Here is a 15,714-nt window from a genome sequence, read left to right as displayed (position 1 = left end):
CAGTTCTCAGTCCAAGCCTGAATACTCACCTGAGTATTCTTTAGGGCATATTACGGTGAGGATTTTTGTGGGCTTTATTTTGGTTTTTATTTTGTACTTTTTTTGTTGGTGGTTTTTTTTTTGGACGATGGTGGTGTTTATAGTATTTTCATAGGATTTCACTGCAAGACAACCAAAATCAAGCTCAGACTTTGATGGATGACAGACTCTATAAAATTCCTGAAGTACTTTGAACATCTAAGATAACAATGATGATAAAAACTTCAGCAAGCTGCGAAGGAGAACGAGTGTTTATGTGATTGATGACTAACTGGAGCTTCCCTCCACAGCATTGAAGGCGAGTACGTTCCCGTGGCAGGCGACGAGGTCACCTACAAGATGTGCACCATCCCTCCCAAGAACGAGAAGCTGCAGGCAGTGGAGGTGGTGATCACTCACCTGGCCCCTGGCACCAAGCACGAGACGTGGTCGGGGCACATCATCAGCTCCTGAGTGTCCCCTGGGAACGCAGCTGCTGCCGGCGTGGCCTCTGCTCAACAACTGGCTGCAGGGACCTGGCTGAAGAATATTGTGTGTGAGGAAATACTGCATTGTCAATAAAGCAGAAGCAGGCCAAAATTACAATTTTTTACAGCTGGCCTGATTTAAAAAAAAAAAAAAAAAAAAAAGGCAATTCAAATGCTAATGAAAAAAATCTAGCATAATGTGTTTACAAGAAATGTATTTAAAGAGACCTAGTTTATGTGCTTGGTGGAGGATGGGAGGTTTGGGTTTTCTTTTATCTTGTGAACTGATTCCAGGAAATGCCCAGGGGAAGGGGGAGAGGTTTCAAGGAGAGCTCTTCTGGTGCAGATGGTCAAGCACAACTGAGCCCTGGGCGTTGTGTGAGCCCTGTGTTCCCTTGGGCTGCTCTTCTGTAGGGCTGCAGTACCTTTATTGCTGATAACAGTGCCTGAATGCCTTGGCTGGAGAGACAGAGGTGTTCATTGCTGATTTATTTTCCTCATGGAAGGAAGTTCACAAACAGAGCAGTTGCCACAGGATGGAAAATCTCCATCAGGTGGTTATGCTCCAGTGCCCATCAGGTGCACCACTGCAAATGGTGTGGAAACTGTGTTGTGGTGGTAAAGCTGGGGCTGTTTGTGAATTTACTTAGGTGCCTTGATGGTTGATTAGCAACAGATTTTATAGGCCAGTATTAAAAAAAAAAAAAAAAATCCCATCCTAAATTTAAATTTGCTTCACGGTAAGTGGTAGAAAAGTGTAGAATAGTGGATACTTCATAGCTTCTGACTGTGTCTGAATTCTGACAAGGCTGAAGAGTCGCCTTCTAGCCTGCATCCAGCTGACTGCCATGGTGTGCCACTGGGCAGGCAGGACACCCCCTGCACTGCTGCCCAGCAGGTGTGGGCTGCCCAGGGGCCTGTCTGTTAAACTCTGGGTGAGTTACTCAACACGCTCAGCTGTCTTGGTGAAGTACATTCTGCATCTATTTCCCTGGCAAACTTGCTTGGTAGGATGTGTTAGGGCCACCCTTCCCCAAACTCTTCATGTAGTTGTAGTGCTACTAAATTGGTTTTGTTCCTATTTGCCTTCCACATATTTTTTTTTCCAAATGAAGCATTTTCTCTGTTATGTTCCTAACAGTGGATTTTTATTGACTTTGCAAATAAAAAAAAAATTTAAGAAAAGGGCACAACTCTTGTTAGTTGTATGAAACAGTGCAGCTTCAGTTTTGTATTTGGAGCTTCACCAAGAGGTGCTCGCTGTCAGGACATGTCCTGAGCCTTTCACAGCAGCTGATCTGTTCCCAGGTGTGATGTGGGGACAGCACAGGGGTGTGGGGCCAGGAACTGCTGTGCTGGCTTGTTTATCCTTTGCTGTACCTGTGTTACACCACGGTGTAGTGGGGTTTGGGTTCGGTTTTGTTTTCTATGACCCGTAAGACGTGGTAGTGGTGGGTTTATCACTGTGCAGCTTGTTGGAATATCACTCCCTGCTTTCTTTACAATAAATGCAACCATTTCAGTGCTTAAATGTGTTTTCAGTCTGCTCCCTGGGTAGCTGGTGCTGAAGAGGATCAGCATGAAAGAAGGGGAGAATGCAGGTGCCTGCACAAGCACCCCTGTGTGATGACATTTAAAAGTTTTATTTGAGGAAAATGTTTTCACACCAACTGACTGCAATTACCAGAACAATTTGGAAATAATAAGGCCAGGACATGTCAGAGGCGGCTCCTGAGACAAATCAGCCAGGAATGTTGTGTTTGGGGCTGAAAACAAAGCTGGCTTTGGTCCTGCACAGGATATTTGCACAGGTAACTTGCTGCAACCAGCCCTGCAGCAAAATAAGGCATCAGATACAGGACATGCGAGTACAGACAAAGCAGCAGCTCTTAAATTGTCTGTCCTAAAGAGCATTCCTACACCACAGGTAGTTCTGGTTCTAAGTCTGCTCCATTAAAACAGGAATTACCCTAGGGAAGAAGTGTGCTAGAAGACAAAACAGTTTTGGTGCATGAGGTGCATTACAGCTCCCCCTCCTTGCTCTGCTTTTTTACTGTGCAAGTATCACATGAACCTGGAACTGGAAAGATTCAAGTCACTCATTTCTTTGTACAGACAGGCAGCATTCAACAGGACTGCTTTAAGTATTTTATTTGCCAAGATGACAATTAGAACAGTATTTTTTCATCATAAAATGAGATTTTATTCTCAAACCATTCATAACTCAAGATTACTAGATGAGAAAAGTAATATTAACAGTTACACAGAGTGTCAGGCATTGACTTGAATTTTAATAGAAACATAATTTAGGTCATTTTTGTAGTTCTCACCTACCCTTAATTCCTTAATCAGGAATCTCAGAATATGATCAGAAAGTGACAGAAATAGATTTTGCTGATGTGAAGTTATTTTAATTAATTTTTACAAATTATTTTTTAGATTTGTTCTGCAGAGAGTGTAGTACCATGGCCTGATTGTGCCTTGGCACCAAATCCACCCTGAGGAGGGAACTTTGCCACCAGCTGGCCCAGCGTTGCCAGGGGTGGTGGTCAGGGACTTCTGGCTCAGTTCCATCTTCCCACCCCCAGGAAGAAATAAAACCTTTCCCTTCTACTCATCTTCCATTTTTAGACAAGACAATCCCACCTGTCTTATAATTAATGTTAATTCATATAGCACAAGGTGAGTATTTAAAAAAAAAACAACTGCATCTTTTAAAAAGCAGCTTCAACATAAAAAACTAGGGACAAAGCATTGCAGGCCAATTTTGAGACCATGAATCAACCAGAGGCAGATTATGCTTCCCCTTCCCCCCCTAAATTGTAATTAATTTGGTAAGGAAATTTACAGGTATCTTAAAAACCACATTTCCCTTCAGTAATGACTGACCTGCAAAGCACTTGATATTCATGACCAAATACAAAAAAACAATACAGAATGAAGATGATGCTTCAAGTTATTTTGCTGTTTTAACCATCTTGGAAGTGTGAATTCTAAAAGTCTTTTATTTAAAAAATAGCTCTTCACAGATTCTTCTTGTATCCTGTGGGGATGTGACACTGTGGCCTTCTGTTCTGGAGTCTGTGAAAATTTCATAGTCATTCCCTCCCTGGAAGCAGAAGAGGATTTAATTTTATTTAACATAAAGCAGAGTCACAAAAAGGAAAACATGGAAAGAAACAGGGAAAGAATGGACTTTTTCCAAGGGTCTGCAGTGATGAGGCTCAGTGAACAACAGCACTGCCACTGTATGGGCAGAGATCCCCAAAATCCACAGCTTTGTTCCCAAATTTCTGTTTGCCTCACTGCTTTCACAGGCTCAGCATCAGCTCTTAGTACTTCAACACTCTGGAAATGCTGCACTGCCACTTAGAGGGTTTAAAATGAACTGTCTGTAAACTCTGTGCCAGAGGGACAGGTCATTACTTTTGCAGCTGATGTGGGGGAAAAAACCTTTAATTTCAATCTTGTCTTTTTCTTATAAAACTTTACCTTTTAAAATGTATAAAGTTCCTTGTAACTTAAGAGTTTTGTAACTGAAAGTTCTTATAAAACTAAGCCTTTTCTTACAAAACTTAGCTTGGCACTGTTCCTTGGCCATATTTAGACAGATTTAATTTCATCCAAGTCCTTGTGCTTGCCAGTGCTCTCACCAGCTCTTGTCAGGTCTCTGTTCAGGGTTTTTAAAAGCCTCTGAATTGCCCTACAGAGCTCTGCCCCATGATGAGGGACAGGGACTATGTTCAGTTCCCCAGAGTGGAGACAGACAGAGTAGTGAGCAAATGCACAATGTTAAATAAGAATAAATATGTTTAATAAACACCAGCCAACAAGCATCATCAATCTACACTAACCAAGCAGGATAATCAGTTTCACACAGTCATGTCACCTAGGTGTTCAACAGAATTACAGGAGTTCAATTTTAAAACAACCTCTGTTAAGGCAAGAACCCTGTGTTCACTTCAGGAAACAGAAGGAAAACCTCCCAGCTGCAGCCAGGTAAACATGGACATACAGTTGTTATATCCTGACTTCAGCTCTTGCCAGGATTAAGGTTGTAAGGTTAGAACCTACAGTCCTTGTGGTTTAAAAACCAGCAGCTCTCAAATTAATATAACAAGCTAATATACTCACTGGCATGGTCTTATCTCCAAAGAAATAAACAGTCTTGTATCCATCCTTGGCAACAATTCCTAAGCAGTACCTTTTATCCCAGCCATCTGGAAACACATCGATGCTGATCTGCCCTCCTAGGAGAGAGAGGAACCAAGACTTGTTTCATTTTAAGAATGAAGGGAGAGGAGGTGAAAAAAACCCTGAAGTGGGTATGATTTTAGGCAGAGGGAGCTTTGCAGAAGGCACAGAAATGTTATGAGAGCCCCGAGTTAAGTCCTGCAAATACAGAAAGTGTCTTATAGGGTATCAGTTCCCACAGTTGTGATTCAGAGATTATTTATCCATTTTCCACAAATATGGAAGTCTGAGCATGTTCCCAAATACTCACTGCTCTCCAAGTGAACCTTTTAAAAAGAATTATGTTCAACCTCTTTTAGAAAGAAAGGACACAAATGAACACAGCCACTGGTGAATGTACAGCCATAAAATCACAGGCAAAAGACTTTCTAAGGCTTTCAGAGTAGGAAAGGGAAGAAATCAGCCCTTTTAGCATATGCTAACAGGACAATGAACTGTTCCAGTTCTGAGCCCTTGGCCTTCACAAATACCTAGGAGCAGGATTCCCAGTTGAAGCAGGTGTCCAAAAGGTATTTCCAACATAAAGGAGAGAGGAAGAGCTACACTGCACTTCACTTTTGCCTTAGCACTTCAGCACTAATGGCAACCATGCTATGCAATTCTGAAAAGTAATAAAAGGCAGGAATATGGTGATATATTAGGGGAGAGGGTAAAAAAGAAAAAAATGCATGAAAAATTAATTCCCCCTTATTATTGTTTTTTTCCTTAAGCTTGCACTTGCTCTTGGATTCTTTCTTTCCTCCCACACAATGCAGGTACAGCTGAAGAACCAAGGGCAACTGGAACAGCACTGAGGGAGTAGTTCTGATCAAAACTGATTCACAGGAACAACTCTGACTGACCAGAAGCATGTAATATGCTCCAAAATGAGCAGAATCAGTCACACAACTGACATTAAAGGACAATGAATTGATGACAAGAAATAAAGTTCTCTTTGTTGATGGATTTCAATTAAAATGTCCCAGTAAAAGCCTGAAAAGAAAAAGATGCTCAGTCTTGCCTGCAGCCATCCCCAGAGAGACCTGTCACACAAATGAGATGGGATGTCACAGCCATAAGAGAGTATGACTTAAATGAAATTTAAATTAATTGATGTTTTAAATGACATTATTTTAAAGTTTTACCTATAGAAAATGTGAGGCCTTTGCCTGCAAATTCTCTTTGTAGATCAGCTACAAATTTCTCTCTTATATGCTCCTTCTGTTGTTAAGAAAAAAAGAAAACAAAACATCAGTTACACACACGCTGTGTTGATTTATCAATGAAAAGATAACCCAGAAACACCCCAAAATATTCAAAAAAAGAATGGTTTTATTGACTTGAATGGTTACACCAAAGAGCACACCGAGAAATTATGGCTTTACCTAGGACAGGGTTTTTCAGGAACCCCATGTATAGAAACAGTTCAGTATTCTGGATATTGGATTAAAAACATGAGCCAAACCCACCTTTCTGCAAGTAATCATTGCTATTGCAACAAAAAACCGCATTGCTTATTGCCTGAGGTCTGAATGAGGAAATTAGTTAAACCACATAAAAGGATTAAAATGAAAAAAATGGTACAAATTATAGAAGTTTTTTAAAAATCATAACCTGGCCATAACTGCCTCCTCCAGGAGAGCTGGGTATTTTTCAAGAGTTGTAACTCACTTTATCAAGTTCATAGAACTCAAGTCGTTCTTCCTGGCTGCAGCTTCTTCCAATGGGGGATACATTTAACATCCCATTTCGGAACTCAATGAAAGTGCCTCTGCAAGAGAATTGATTAGCAAGACAGAAAATAGGTGAGAAAATTGCTCAAAACACTTAATATCATAATAAGTCTCCATTTAATTCTAAAGGCAACTGTCTCACTGTATGCATAAACCCCAAACATGCAGACACCTCTGGCACCAAGAAGTCTTTTGAACTTTGAATCTGGCAACCTCAACATCATCCTCACCAACTTTTAAAGGTACAATTTGGTTTTACAAGTGTGACTGGAGCATCCCATCAACCTCAGAGCCTGACAGGCCAGGCTGTCAGTTTTGGGGTGGAGATGCAAAATTGACAGCAATGTGGGCAGTGTCCTGCCCTGCCTTACACGGTGCATTTCAGTGTCTTGAGCAGCTGCACCTCACACATCACACAGATGGTGAGGACAGCTGGTCCAGCTGCACTTCTCATCTCTGGAAAACACTGTGCTGCTGAATTCCAACCATGGCAAGGCAACACTCCTACTTCAAAACCGAATCTCCTTTCCCCTGACATAAAAACACTGCGTCAGTATTTCAAACCCTGTGTTCCAGCTGAGAGCTTGCATGGATGGAGCTCTGTTTCACACACACAATGTTGCTCCCTAGGCAGAAATTACTCATTTTTTTGCTAAGCACCCTGAGCTGAGCTTTACATCCCAGCATGGAGAACTTGCCCACACTGAGCTGTCTGTGTGCACATACCTCTTCTTTGGCAGTTTAATCTTTGCAATGTAGCTCAGGCAGTAGTTGATGACATCTTGAAGGATGTCCTCGCCCAGGTGGCCCTGAATGCTCTAACAAAACAAACACCATTCAACCAAGGGTCCAGAATTTGAGATTCTAAAAGCAAGTCACATGGAAAACACAGATATTGGGTAATCAGGCATGGTTAATACCACAGAGAAACAAACATGCCTTCAATCAGTAACATCAGCTGATGCTCACATGGTACTAACTAAAGGCTCTCATTTTCCTTTTTGTTCACTTAATAACAGCAAACTGCCCTTTAATGTGATTCCTACTTGTACCTGCTTCAGAAGGAAACTGGGGGCCACAAGCAGCAGCCCTAAACAAAAAGCTGCGTTTAATGTCTGCTACAGCCAAGCATGAAGAAATGGAGCTTGTTCCTGCAGTAAGCTGGAACCACTGGTCAAGGCAGCAAATTCAGCCAGGATCTCAAATGTTTACTCTCCATCACTTATGTTAAACATTACATGCCAAATGAATGATGCATTAACAGGACTAACATATGAAACCAGCAGTAATTTTGGTCTTTGAAAAGGTGATTACAGAAGACTACTCTGTAGCAATAAACTAAAAATCTTGCTTAGCAGATTTCTTTTTCCCCACGACTGTAAATTTCACACTTACCTGCTTGCTCAAGAACTTCCCATCTTTGTATGCTACCAGGCCGTTTTCTGGAAACACGTAGTCATATTTTTCAATCACTGCAAACAAGCAAAAAGACAGTAACTCACCATTTCCCCTGTATGCTTCATGCAGAATTGTCTTATATGTCAAATAGGTTAAAATACACAAAACATTAGCTCCTAAAGCATGAAAGTTTCAGCAGCACAGCATGAAGCACAAGATTAATGCTAGTCCCCTTTCTCACCAAGATTAACGCACACCTCAAATCACATGAAGTCATTTGTTTGCATTATCTGTGGTTTTACTTAGAGGCTCTTCCTTGCTTGCAAGTGACTCTTTGCATTAAATGTAAAGAAATGATCAAACACCTCAAACACTGCAAACACCTGGCACACAGCCTGGCTAGAAAGCAAGCCAAATAATGCCCTGTTAGGTTTGTTTCCTCAGTGTCACTAATCTTCAGCAGATGCCTGGGAGCTGTGAGACTCTCAGCACAACACAAGATGATACGGTTTACTGGAGACCACTGGGAAGGCAAACAAACTCTGATTTGTCTGGGGACTGCAGGAGGCTATCAGTGGCATCAAATAGGTAAAGACCATTAAAAATAAAAGACTAAGGCAAGAATCCACTGCTGTATCATAACCCCACAGTGAACAAAATCAGGTCCTTGAGGGATGTGCTCGACAGCTGAGCAGCCCACACGTGTACGTCACATACACGATTCCACTGTACACAGCAGTGTGAAACAGCCCCCCCAAGGTTCTGTCACCACGGCAGAATTTCACCTTCAGTAACAACCTCTTAATTTGATACCGAGATACCTGTACAGTGCAAACAGGCTGCGATTTCCAATTGCCGGTAAGTAGCTCGTCATCCTAAGCTCAACACAACACCACCAGGAAAGAGTTAAAAGCAAGGCAACAGGAAGATGAATGGGCTTTAACCTCCACGTAACCTTCACGCCTTCCCCGTGGGCCCCGGATTGCATCAGCCCGGCCCTTACCGTCCTCGCCCAGCTGCTCGCGGATCTTGGCCAAGTCCGAGCCGCCCACCACTCCCACCTTCACCTTCTGCCGCAGCCGCTGCACGAACGCCGCCATCTCCGCCGAGATTTTCTGGGGTCCAAAACAGAGCCGTCAGATTTGCCAGAGGCCAGCGCCTCCATTCCGCAACAAGCAGTACAAGCCCACAGTACAAGCCCGTGCGGGTCTCTAAGCAGCGCATTGAGGGTGCCCACGGAGCCCGCGGGATGCAGCGTGCGGCACACGCCGGTCCCCGCGGGCTCGCAGGCGGGATGCGGCGTGCGGTCCGCCCCGCTCCCCTCGGGCTCGCAGCCCCGTCCCGCACTCGCCTGGCGCGGGGCCGTGAGGGTCCCATCCACGTCGAACAGGCAGAGCGCTGAGGGCGGCGGCGCCATGGCGGGCGCGGGCTGGCGGGGCCGCCCCTCACGGAGAGGCGGCGCGGGGCGGGGCGGGGCGGGGCGGCGGCGCAGCCGCGCTGAGGCGGCGGGGCCATGGCGGCGGTGAGGGCTGCGGCTGCTGGGGTGGGCCGCTCGCTCCCTGTTCCCCTCCTTTTCCCCTCCTTCTCCCTTTTCCCCATCTCCTTCCCGTCCCCTTTCCCCAGCCCTGTCCCCATCCCATCGTGGGCCGCTCCCTGTTCCCCTCCTTTTCCCCTCCTTCTCCCTTTTCCCCATCTCCTTCCCGTCCCCTTTCCCCAGCCCTGTCCCCATCCCGTCGCGGGCCGCTCGGTGACGGGTCCTTGCACAGACGCGTGCCCGCGTGTGTTGCAGCACGGCGAGGGCAGCGCGGAACTTCTCTTCTGCCTTTTCTCTTCAGTTCTGCGTGTTCCCAGCGTCTGCTCTCTCTTTCGGCCTAGCGCGCGCTGTCCTCCCCTTTGCCGTGCTTAGTATACTTTTTTTTTTTCCCTAAAATTGCTGTTTAAGTGGTTATTTAACGAGTCGCCGATTTCAGTAGGTAGAGGCAGCTTTCACTGTGGTATTGCTCAGACAGCGACAGGCACGGGGTGGGCAAGGGTCGGTCACTGAGCTGACTGATACCAGCTGTGTTAGCAAAGTTTTCCCTCACCCTCTGCAGGGAGGGATGGGAACACAAACATCAGTTTCCTGTCAGAACACTGGTTTAAGGTTGCAGTGAGCTGGGGCCTGTGCTCTACTGTCTGTAGGTGCCCGGGGGACCAACTCTGAGCTCACTGATTGGGTTTTAAAGAGGACTCAAATGATGACCTGTGGGAATCTTTCCCTACAGGCTTGGCTCTGCACAGTTAGAACTAAAGTCTGCACGGCACCAGCTTTTGGGAGATGTCTACAGAAGGAGCTCTGGACAAGGTCATGGAGAAGGGAAGATGCTCGCCCACCCTGGATTTTTGGTTCGTGGGAGTGTTTGCAGTCACAAACCCAGCGGATTCATGGTGTCAGTAATTACATCAGGAGACTGCGAGAGCCGTCTGTGTGTCTGTCCCATTCGGCCCCTGCTGATGTGGTCCAACAGAAGGCTGTGGATGGGAGAACAGAAGAGTTCAAACTGGTCTACAGGTTCCCAGGGATAAAGTACTGCAGGGTCCTGTCGAGACTGAAGCTGCTGCAGACTGCCACCTCCATGGTCATGCTGCCTCCCATCTGCTACCTCTACCTGCAGGGCCACGTGTCTCAGAATATCCTCTTCTATACAACTGGCATCGCCGTCTTTGCGGGGGTAATGTTGTATGGTATGAGCTACTTTTTCAGAAGAATTATTGGCTTCATCTACTTAAGTGAAACCGGCCAAACTGTCAGAGTGGCCCACTTGACATTTTGGGGAAGACGTAATGACATTTACTGTCCCATAGAGACAGTGGTGACTTTGGATGAAGTTGGAGATACCAAGGAGGAGCTACTTCTCCAGTTCAAACGGTCTAACAGTACAGATACTTTGTATTTTACAATTAAGTATGGCCAGATTGTAGACAGACAGAAGTTTACTCAAATATTTGGAGAACATGTGTGACACAGCACCTCATTTCCAGTGTTTTTCTATGATGCATGTTCATTGTTCCATGCGGTTTAAGTAGCTTACCAAACTACATCTGTGTCCTTTTCCTGTGCAAAGCCTGCTCTAAGTGCACTCAGTGTAGAAAGTCACAGTGGTAAAGCACAGCCCACTGGATTAAAGGTGTGAGGAGTGTCTGTTCCATGTCAGATTCCATAGGAGGCCAAAGTACTGGGGCTGACCCTGACTGTTTGTTTTAGTTGGCCTCTTCCGTTGTTTCGAAACATGAAAAAACTCTTGAAATGAAATGCAGGAGCTGCCAGAGCATCCTCACTGCAAACTCTGTTTCTTTTAGCCAATTTCAGGTTGGCTGGGAAGGCTCTGGAAATTAAAGCTGGTCTGGTACATCCATATGATGAGTACTGCTGCATGTCAGAGAAAGACATGCTCATGTGTTAATGCAACTGAGGGAACTGGGGAGGCATGGGGGGGTGTCCTGGCCTCAGGAGGGTCCTCCAGGATGGGAGTGGAACTGGGCAAAACAAGGGTGTGTGCTCCAAGAGACACTGGCAGCTCAGCTGTTAAGTTAAAGGCTGGGGCACTATTTCAGGAGCCTTTTACAGAAATTGCCATTCTTCATTGGAATGGGAAATGCAGCACCTGTGCCTGTGAAGGATTGTGGGTTTATTTCATGGTACTGGTATGATTCTTCCTTTTCCAAAACCTCAGTAGAAATGAGGAATTTAAACCCAAGAAAGAACCAAACTTACCACCTATAACGCATTTTTGAACTGTCAGAAGCAAGGTAACTCCTCACACCACTCTTCTAGCTCTTATTTCATTTGAAACTGGCAAATAAACTGACCCTCTCCAATAATCTGCAGTGTTCTTTCCCTTATTTCTTCCTCATGTGAAGTGAAACCTCTGTTTCTTGGTGGATCAGCAGACGCAGTTAAATAAAATTGCCACTTAAGTGCCACAGGGTAACCCTGAATTACTATTTATTCGTGTTGAGCTTTTCCTAATGGGGTTCTGCAAGTTTAAATTGTGGCTGATACTGTGTGGCACAGCAATATCAAAAGAAATCCAAATGTTCCTTGGTGTAAACGCCATGGCAGCAAAATACAGTGGGCTGTACAGGTACACTGTGTTTTTTGGAGGTTTATATTCATCAAGATGTATTTAATACACACTCATTGTTCAGTTTAGGCGTGTACTGGGTGCAAAATGAAAAGCCCTGGAGAAGTTCAATTATAAATATTTTATTTAAGAATATTGATTACACGATTGATGTCATTTGTTATGAATCTGTGTACAGTTACTAGTTACACCATGAAGTGTACTTAAGTATTTGTTTAAACATTTATTTGGCACTGTCCACAGTATGCTGTAAACAATATTAACTTTATATGCTTCAGCTGCAGTGCTTTCTATATATTCTCTAACGATTTCATCAACATGTTGTACACAATTATACAGTTACTGAGTGTCAGTAAAAATTATAAAAACACCTAGAGTAGTTATAATAAAAGTGAAGACGTGGTAAGACTTCAAATTACTGGACCTTTGCTTCTGTAAAAGTACAAGACTTGCTAGAGACATTCACTAAAACTACTGCACTGATATGTTGAACAAACTAATTCCCAAAATGCTGTCAAATCCAGTTCTTGGTTTGACTTTCCTTTTGCTGATAATACGCTTACGAGGACAGCGATGACAATGAGGTTTTGTTGAACACCAATTTTTACCGGTCCTTCCCCCAGATTTCTACAACCTCTGTTCAAAAACCTGCTCAGGTTCTGCCCAGCTGGTACCAGAGTTCTGCTTTCTGCAGAGGTTTACAGAAATCCCACTGGGTTTAAAGCTGGCAGAAGTGACTGTGCTCGAGTTTCCCATACCAGTACTTCAAAATGGGAAAACCATGATTAACGCTTCTCAAAGCAGGTAAGGAACCTTTTCACATTTTGGTAGCTGTATTAAACATGTAAATCTTTTAACTTCTCTGTCTCTTATTATGTACTTAAAAATTGTGGTCAGGTCCTGATAGGGCAACTGTAAAGGCCATTGTGGTCCCTGTTTTTGGTGCACAACAAAAAGTTAAACTTAGTAAACAAAATCCAGATGCTCACCAAGAAAAAGAAAGGCACCAGATCTAGTTCAAGTCAGCCTTCAGCAAACAGTAAAGAGACGTCCAAAACAATTCTCTGAAGAGAAACAAATTAATGAACTGTTGACACATTTTTTGATCCTGTGGCTTTCTAGAAGATCTCTGAAGTATTGATGACTTAGAATATACTATTAGAACAAAAATAGAATTACTTTGCATTATAAATGTGCAGTCAGGACTAGGCCTTCACTGTAGTGGCTCTGATACCAGATAATGGCTAAGATAAAGCAGTTCTGCTTTAGTTTTACAAAATACCTCAAGTATTCGTGTAGAAGTTGTAATAGATAAATTAATGGCTATTGTGTGTTCTGGGCAAATAGTAAAATAATTGGAATCATTCTAGACTGCTGGCAGAAGTGGAAGAATGTGCTTTGCATGGTTCTCTAAGCTTTGTCAAATTACATACTTCAGGGTAGAGTTTTCTCTGTACAAGTCTGCTTGTAAGAGAAGTCAAAAGTTTTAAAACTCATCCATGATGAGGACAAAAGGACAAGGGCTTCAGTGCCACTTGCAGCACTGCAGGTGTGGCTGAGGGCACCAGTGCCCCTGAAGCAGTGAGTGCAGGCTGGGCAGAGCTGACAGTGCCCTGATGCAGTTGGTGTGGCAGATGCCTGTACTCGAGGGAATAAAGCTGGAAATTATTCTTTAAAATACTGTGCTTGGCAGTGGTGGAAAGTAGAGCTTTCCTTGAAACACTGATTTTATTCCAGCTGCCATTAGAGAATGGCACTCTCTGTGTGGCAGGTGTGTGGCTCTGCGTGTTTGGCCACAGTTGTTGTTGCTTCTGGACACAAATCTACCAGGGTCACCTGTGGAAACAGACTGTACCAGGTCCTGTTCAGACAGTGGAGAGTCAGGGACATGGCTGGAGGGAGGACTCTGCAGTTAACATGGCCCAGGCCAGAAGAGGGAGGTTCTAGGGAGTGCACCAGGCCACATTTTCTAGGGAATGCACAGTGAGGGACAGCTGCATGTACCTGCTGGTGACCAGTGCCAATGCTCTGCCTGGGGCACGTGTGCATGGAGCAGCTTGCCTTGGGCAGGATTACAGACAGAACACAAACCTCAGTTTATGACTTTACACTTATCTTGTAAGTAGAGAAGACATGAATTAATGCAAACTAATTTCATAATCAGCTGTTCAGTGCGAGGGAACTGCTTTTTACTTGAAGTTTGCTAGGATGTCACTGAAAATGTTCAGGAAGAGGTGCGCGTGGTGATCCTTGAAGATCAGTGTTGGACGAAAACGAATGGATCTGTCTCCACAGCCTCCCAGAACAACACCTGAAATGAGCACAGAATAGGTCCTCAAGTCATTTCCATGTTTGCCAAATATCCAGAAAAATTCAGGTCTCTGAATGAGGATAACCTCACTGTGGTGGGCCAGCAGAAGCTCCCCACATCCTGCTAGCCACACCATGATACAGCACATTGTGGTGTGAATGCCCTCAAGCTTCACAGCACCTTAGAATAACACTGTGGGTGTGCCTGGAGCTGTTCTATAAACACTTGGAGTATTGGGACTAATCCTGACAGCAATGGAAAGAATCCATCCAGCACAGAGGTCAAGCAGCATCTGAGATTTCAGAGCTACAGTACTCTGCTGGTCAAGTATCTTGGTGCCACAACAAGACACAGGAGGTTTCTTTGCAATTTGGTTTGTAAACTAATTCATTTCTAATGACAAAAAGTTAAAATGTCTCAGTGCCAGCAAACCGCTCCCTGCAGTGCTTTAAAATGCACTTTTTAGCCCAAAATCAGTTCTTGGAAATGTCTGAGCAACGAGAACCCATATTACTAAGCTGAGCTTACCCTGCCTCAAAGCAGAGCCTTGGTTTACCCATGAAACAAACCACTTGCCTCGTCTCCCTGCTGGCTTAGTTTCCAAGAAAAAAAATGGTGTCTTTTGCACTCTAAAATTTTGGTTTCACCACGGTTTAGATGCACTCTGGCTGCTTCTTTCAAGAGATAGGAGTAACAGCAAAACCAGAGAGCAGCAAACACAGGGCCCACACACTTCAATTCAAAGAGAATGTTAGGTGTAGATACCAAGGTTCCCCTCCTGATACCTGGGCCTGTCTGCAGCTGGTAATAGTTCTGTGGGAAAAGAGGGATGTCACTGTAGATCTGTGCCCATTTTAGGCACTCATACTTCATCATTAGGTGTTCCTAGGTATAGGAATTATGTATTTATAGAATTCACAGTTCTCCTCCCTGTGTTTTCCTGAGTGACATTAACTTTCTTCTAACTTTCCTGTTTCTAGAAGTAAACCATGTCCATGGGCACCTAAGGTCACTGCAGAGGACTATGAAACTGATGTCACAAAAACTCGTGCCCTATACAGATCTCTTCCAGTAACCTCAGACCTGTAGAGACTGGTAAATGCACACAGACTGCTCTCAGATCTCTGACAACAGTGTTTCTAAGTCTAACCACAACTTTGTCATTTTACTGCTGTCCTGTGATACTGAAATACACATGCACCATATGAAAAGGAAAATGTAAAGCATTACCTGTGCTACTGTTTGTCACATGAAGCTCATCCACACGTACAAAGTTTCTTACCTTTGTTTCTGGCTATTGTAATTAACTTGTTTCTAGTTGCATCATTTGGAGTGTCAAACGAACAGAATGTTCCTCTTCCTCTCACTCTGCTGATGAGATGGGGGTAACGAGCCTGCAGAGAGAGGAG

At 44.1% G+C, this 15,714-nt stretch overlaps 4 protein-coding genes across 15 annotated transcripts in view; 2 read left to right on the top strand and 2 right to left on the bottom strand.

The window, feature by feature from the left end:
- The window catches only part of CARHSP1 (calcium regulated heat stable protein 1), a 35,249-nt gene extending 33,212 nt beyond the window's left edge, over window positions 1-2,037 (top strand). For 4 of the 5 annotated variants that reach the window (XM_069029945.1, XM_069029941.1, XM_069029943.1 and 1 more), the window contains exon 4: window positions 330-2,037. In XM_069029945.1, coding sequence (XP_068886046.1) covers window positions 330-492 — 163 coding nt within the window. In that variant the 3' untranslated portion in view covers window positions 493-2,037. The remainder of the gene's footprint in view (window positions 1-329) is intronic. The other variant, XM_069029944.1, reaches the window with a different exon arrangement.
- A 1,447-nt stretch (window positions 2,038-3,484) lies between these two features.
- Window positions 3,485-9,322, bottom strand: PMM2 (phosphomannomutase 2). Its single transcript, XM_069029940.1, has 8 exons — window positions 9,222-9,322; window positions 8,874-8,985; window positions 7,868-7,944; window positions 7,199-7,290; window positions 6,411-6,510; window positions 5,885-5,960; window positions 4,641-4,756; window positions 3,485-3,615 (listed from the first exon to the last, which is right to left on the bottom strand). The coding sequence occupies exons 1-8, from the start codon at window positions 9,285-9,287 to the stop codon at window positions 3,511-3,513; spliced, it is 744 nt and encodes a 247-aa protein (XP_068886041.1). The 5' UTR covers window positions 9,288-9,322; the 3' UTR covers window positions 3,485-3,510.
- Window positions 9,323-9,350: 28 nt separating this feature from the next.
- Window positions 9,351-11,731, top strand: TMEM186 (transmembrane protein 186). Of its 2 annotated transcripts, none has more exons than XM_069029966.1 (2): window positions 9,351-9,392; window positions 10,135-11,731. In XM_069029966.1, the coding sequence occupies exons 1-2, from the start codon at window positions 9,384-9,386 to the stop codon at window positions 10,870-10,872; spliced, it is 747 nt and encodes a 248-aa protein (XP_068886067.1). In that variant the 5' UTR covers window positions 9,351-9,383; the 3' UTR covers window positions 10,873-11,731. The 2 variants fall into 2 exon arrangements, with proteins under 2 accessions (XP_068886067.1, XP_068886066.1); XM_069029965.1 differs by having other exon boundaries at window positions 9,355-9,413.
- Window positions 11,732-12,100: 369 nt separating this feature from the next.
- The window catches only part of ABAT (4-aminobutyrate aminotransferase), a 50,394-nt gene continuing 46,780 nt past the window's right edge, over window positions 12,101-15,714 (bottom strand). For all 7 annotated transcript variants that reach the window (XM_069029958.1, XM_069029960.1, XM_069029961.1 and 4 more), the window contains 2 exons: window positions 15,588-15,699; window positions 12,101-14,305 (listed from right to left, as the gene is read on the bottom strand). In XM_069029958.1, the coding sequence (XP_068886059.1) occupies window positions 14,184-14,305; window positions 15,588-15,699 (234 nt within the window). In that variant the 3' untranslated portion in view covers window positions 12,101-14,183. The remainder of the gene's footprint in view (window positions 14,306-15,587; window positions 15,700-15,714) is intronic.

The sequence above is a fragment of the Aphelocoma coerulescens genome, chromosome 14 (assembly GCF_041296385.1).
Source record: "Aphelocoma coerulescens isolate FSJ_1873_10779 chromosome 14, UR_Acoe_1.0, whole genome shotgun sequence".
Taxonomy (NCBI): Eukaryota; Metazoa; Chordata; class Aves; order Passeriformes; family Corvidae; genus Aphelocoma; species Aphelocoma coerulescens.
This window is presented reverse-complemented; position numbering and strand designations above follow the sequence as displayed.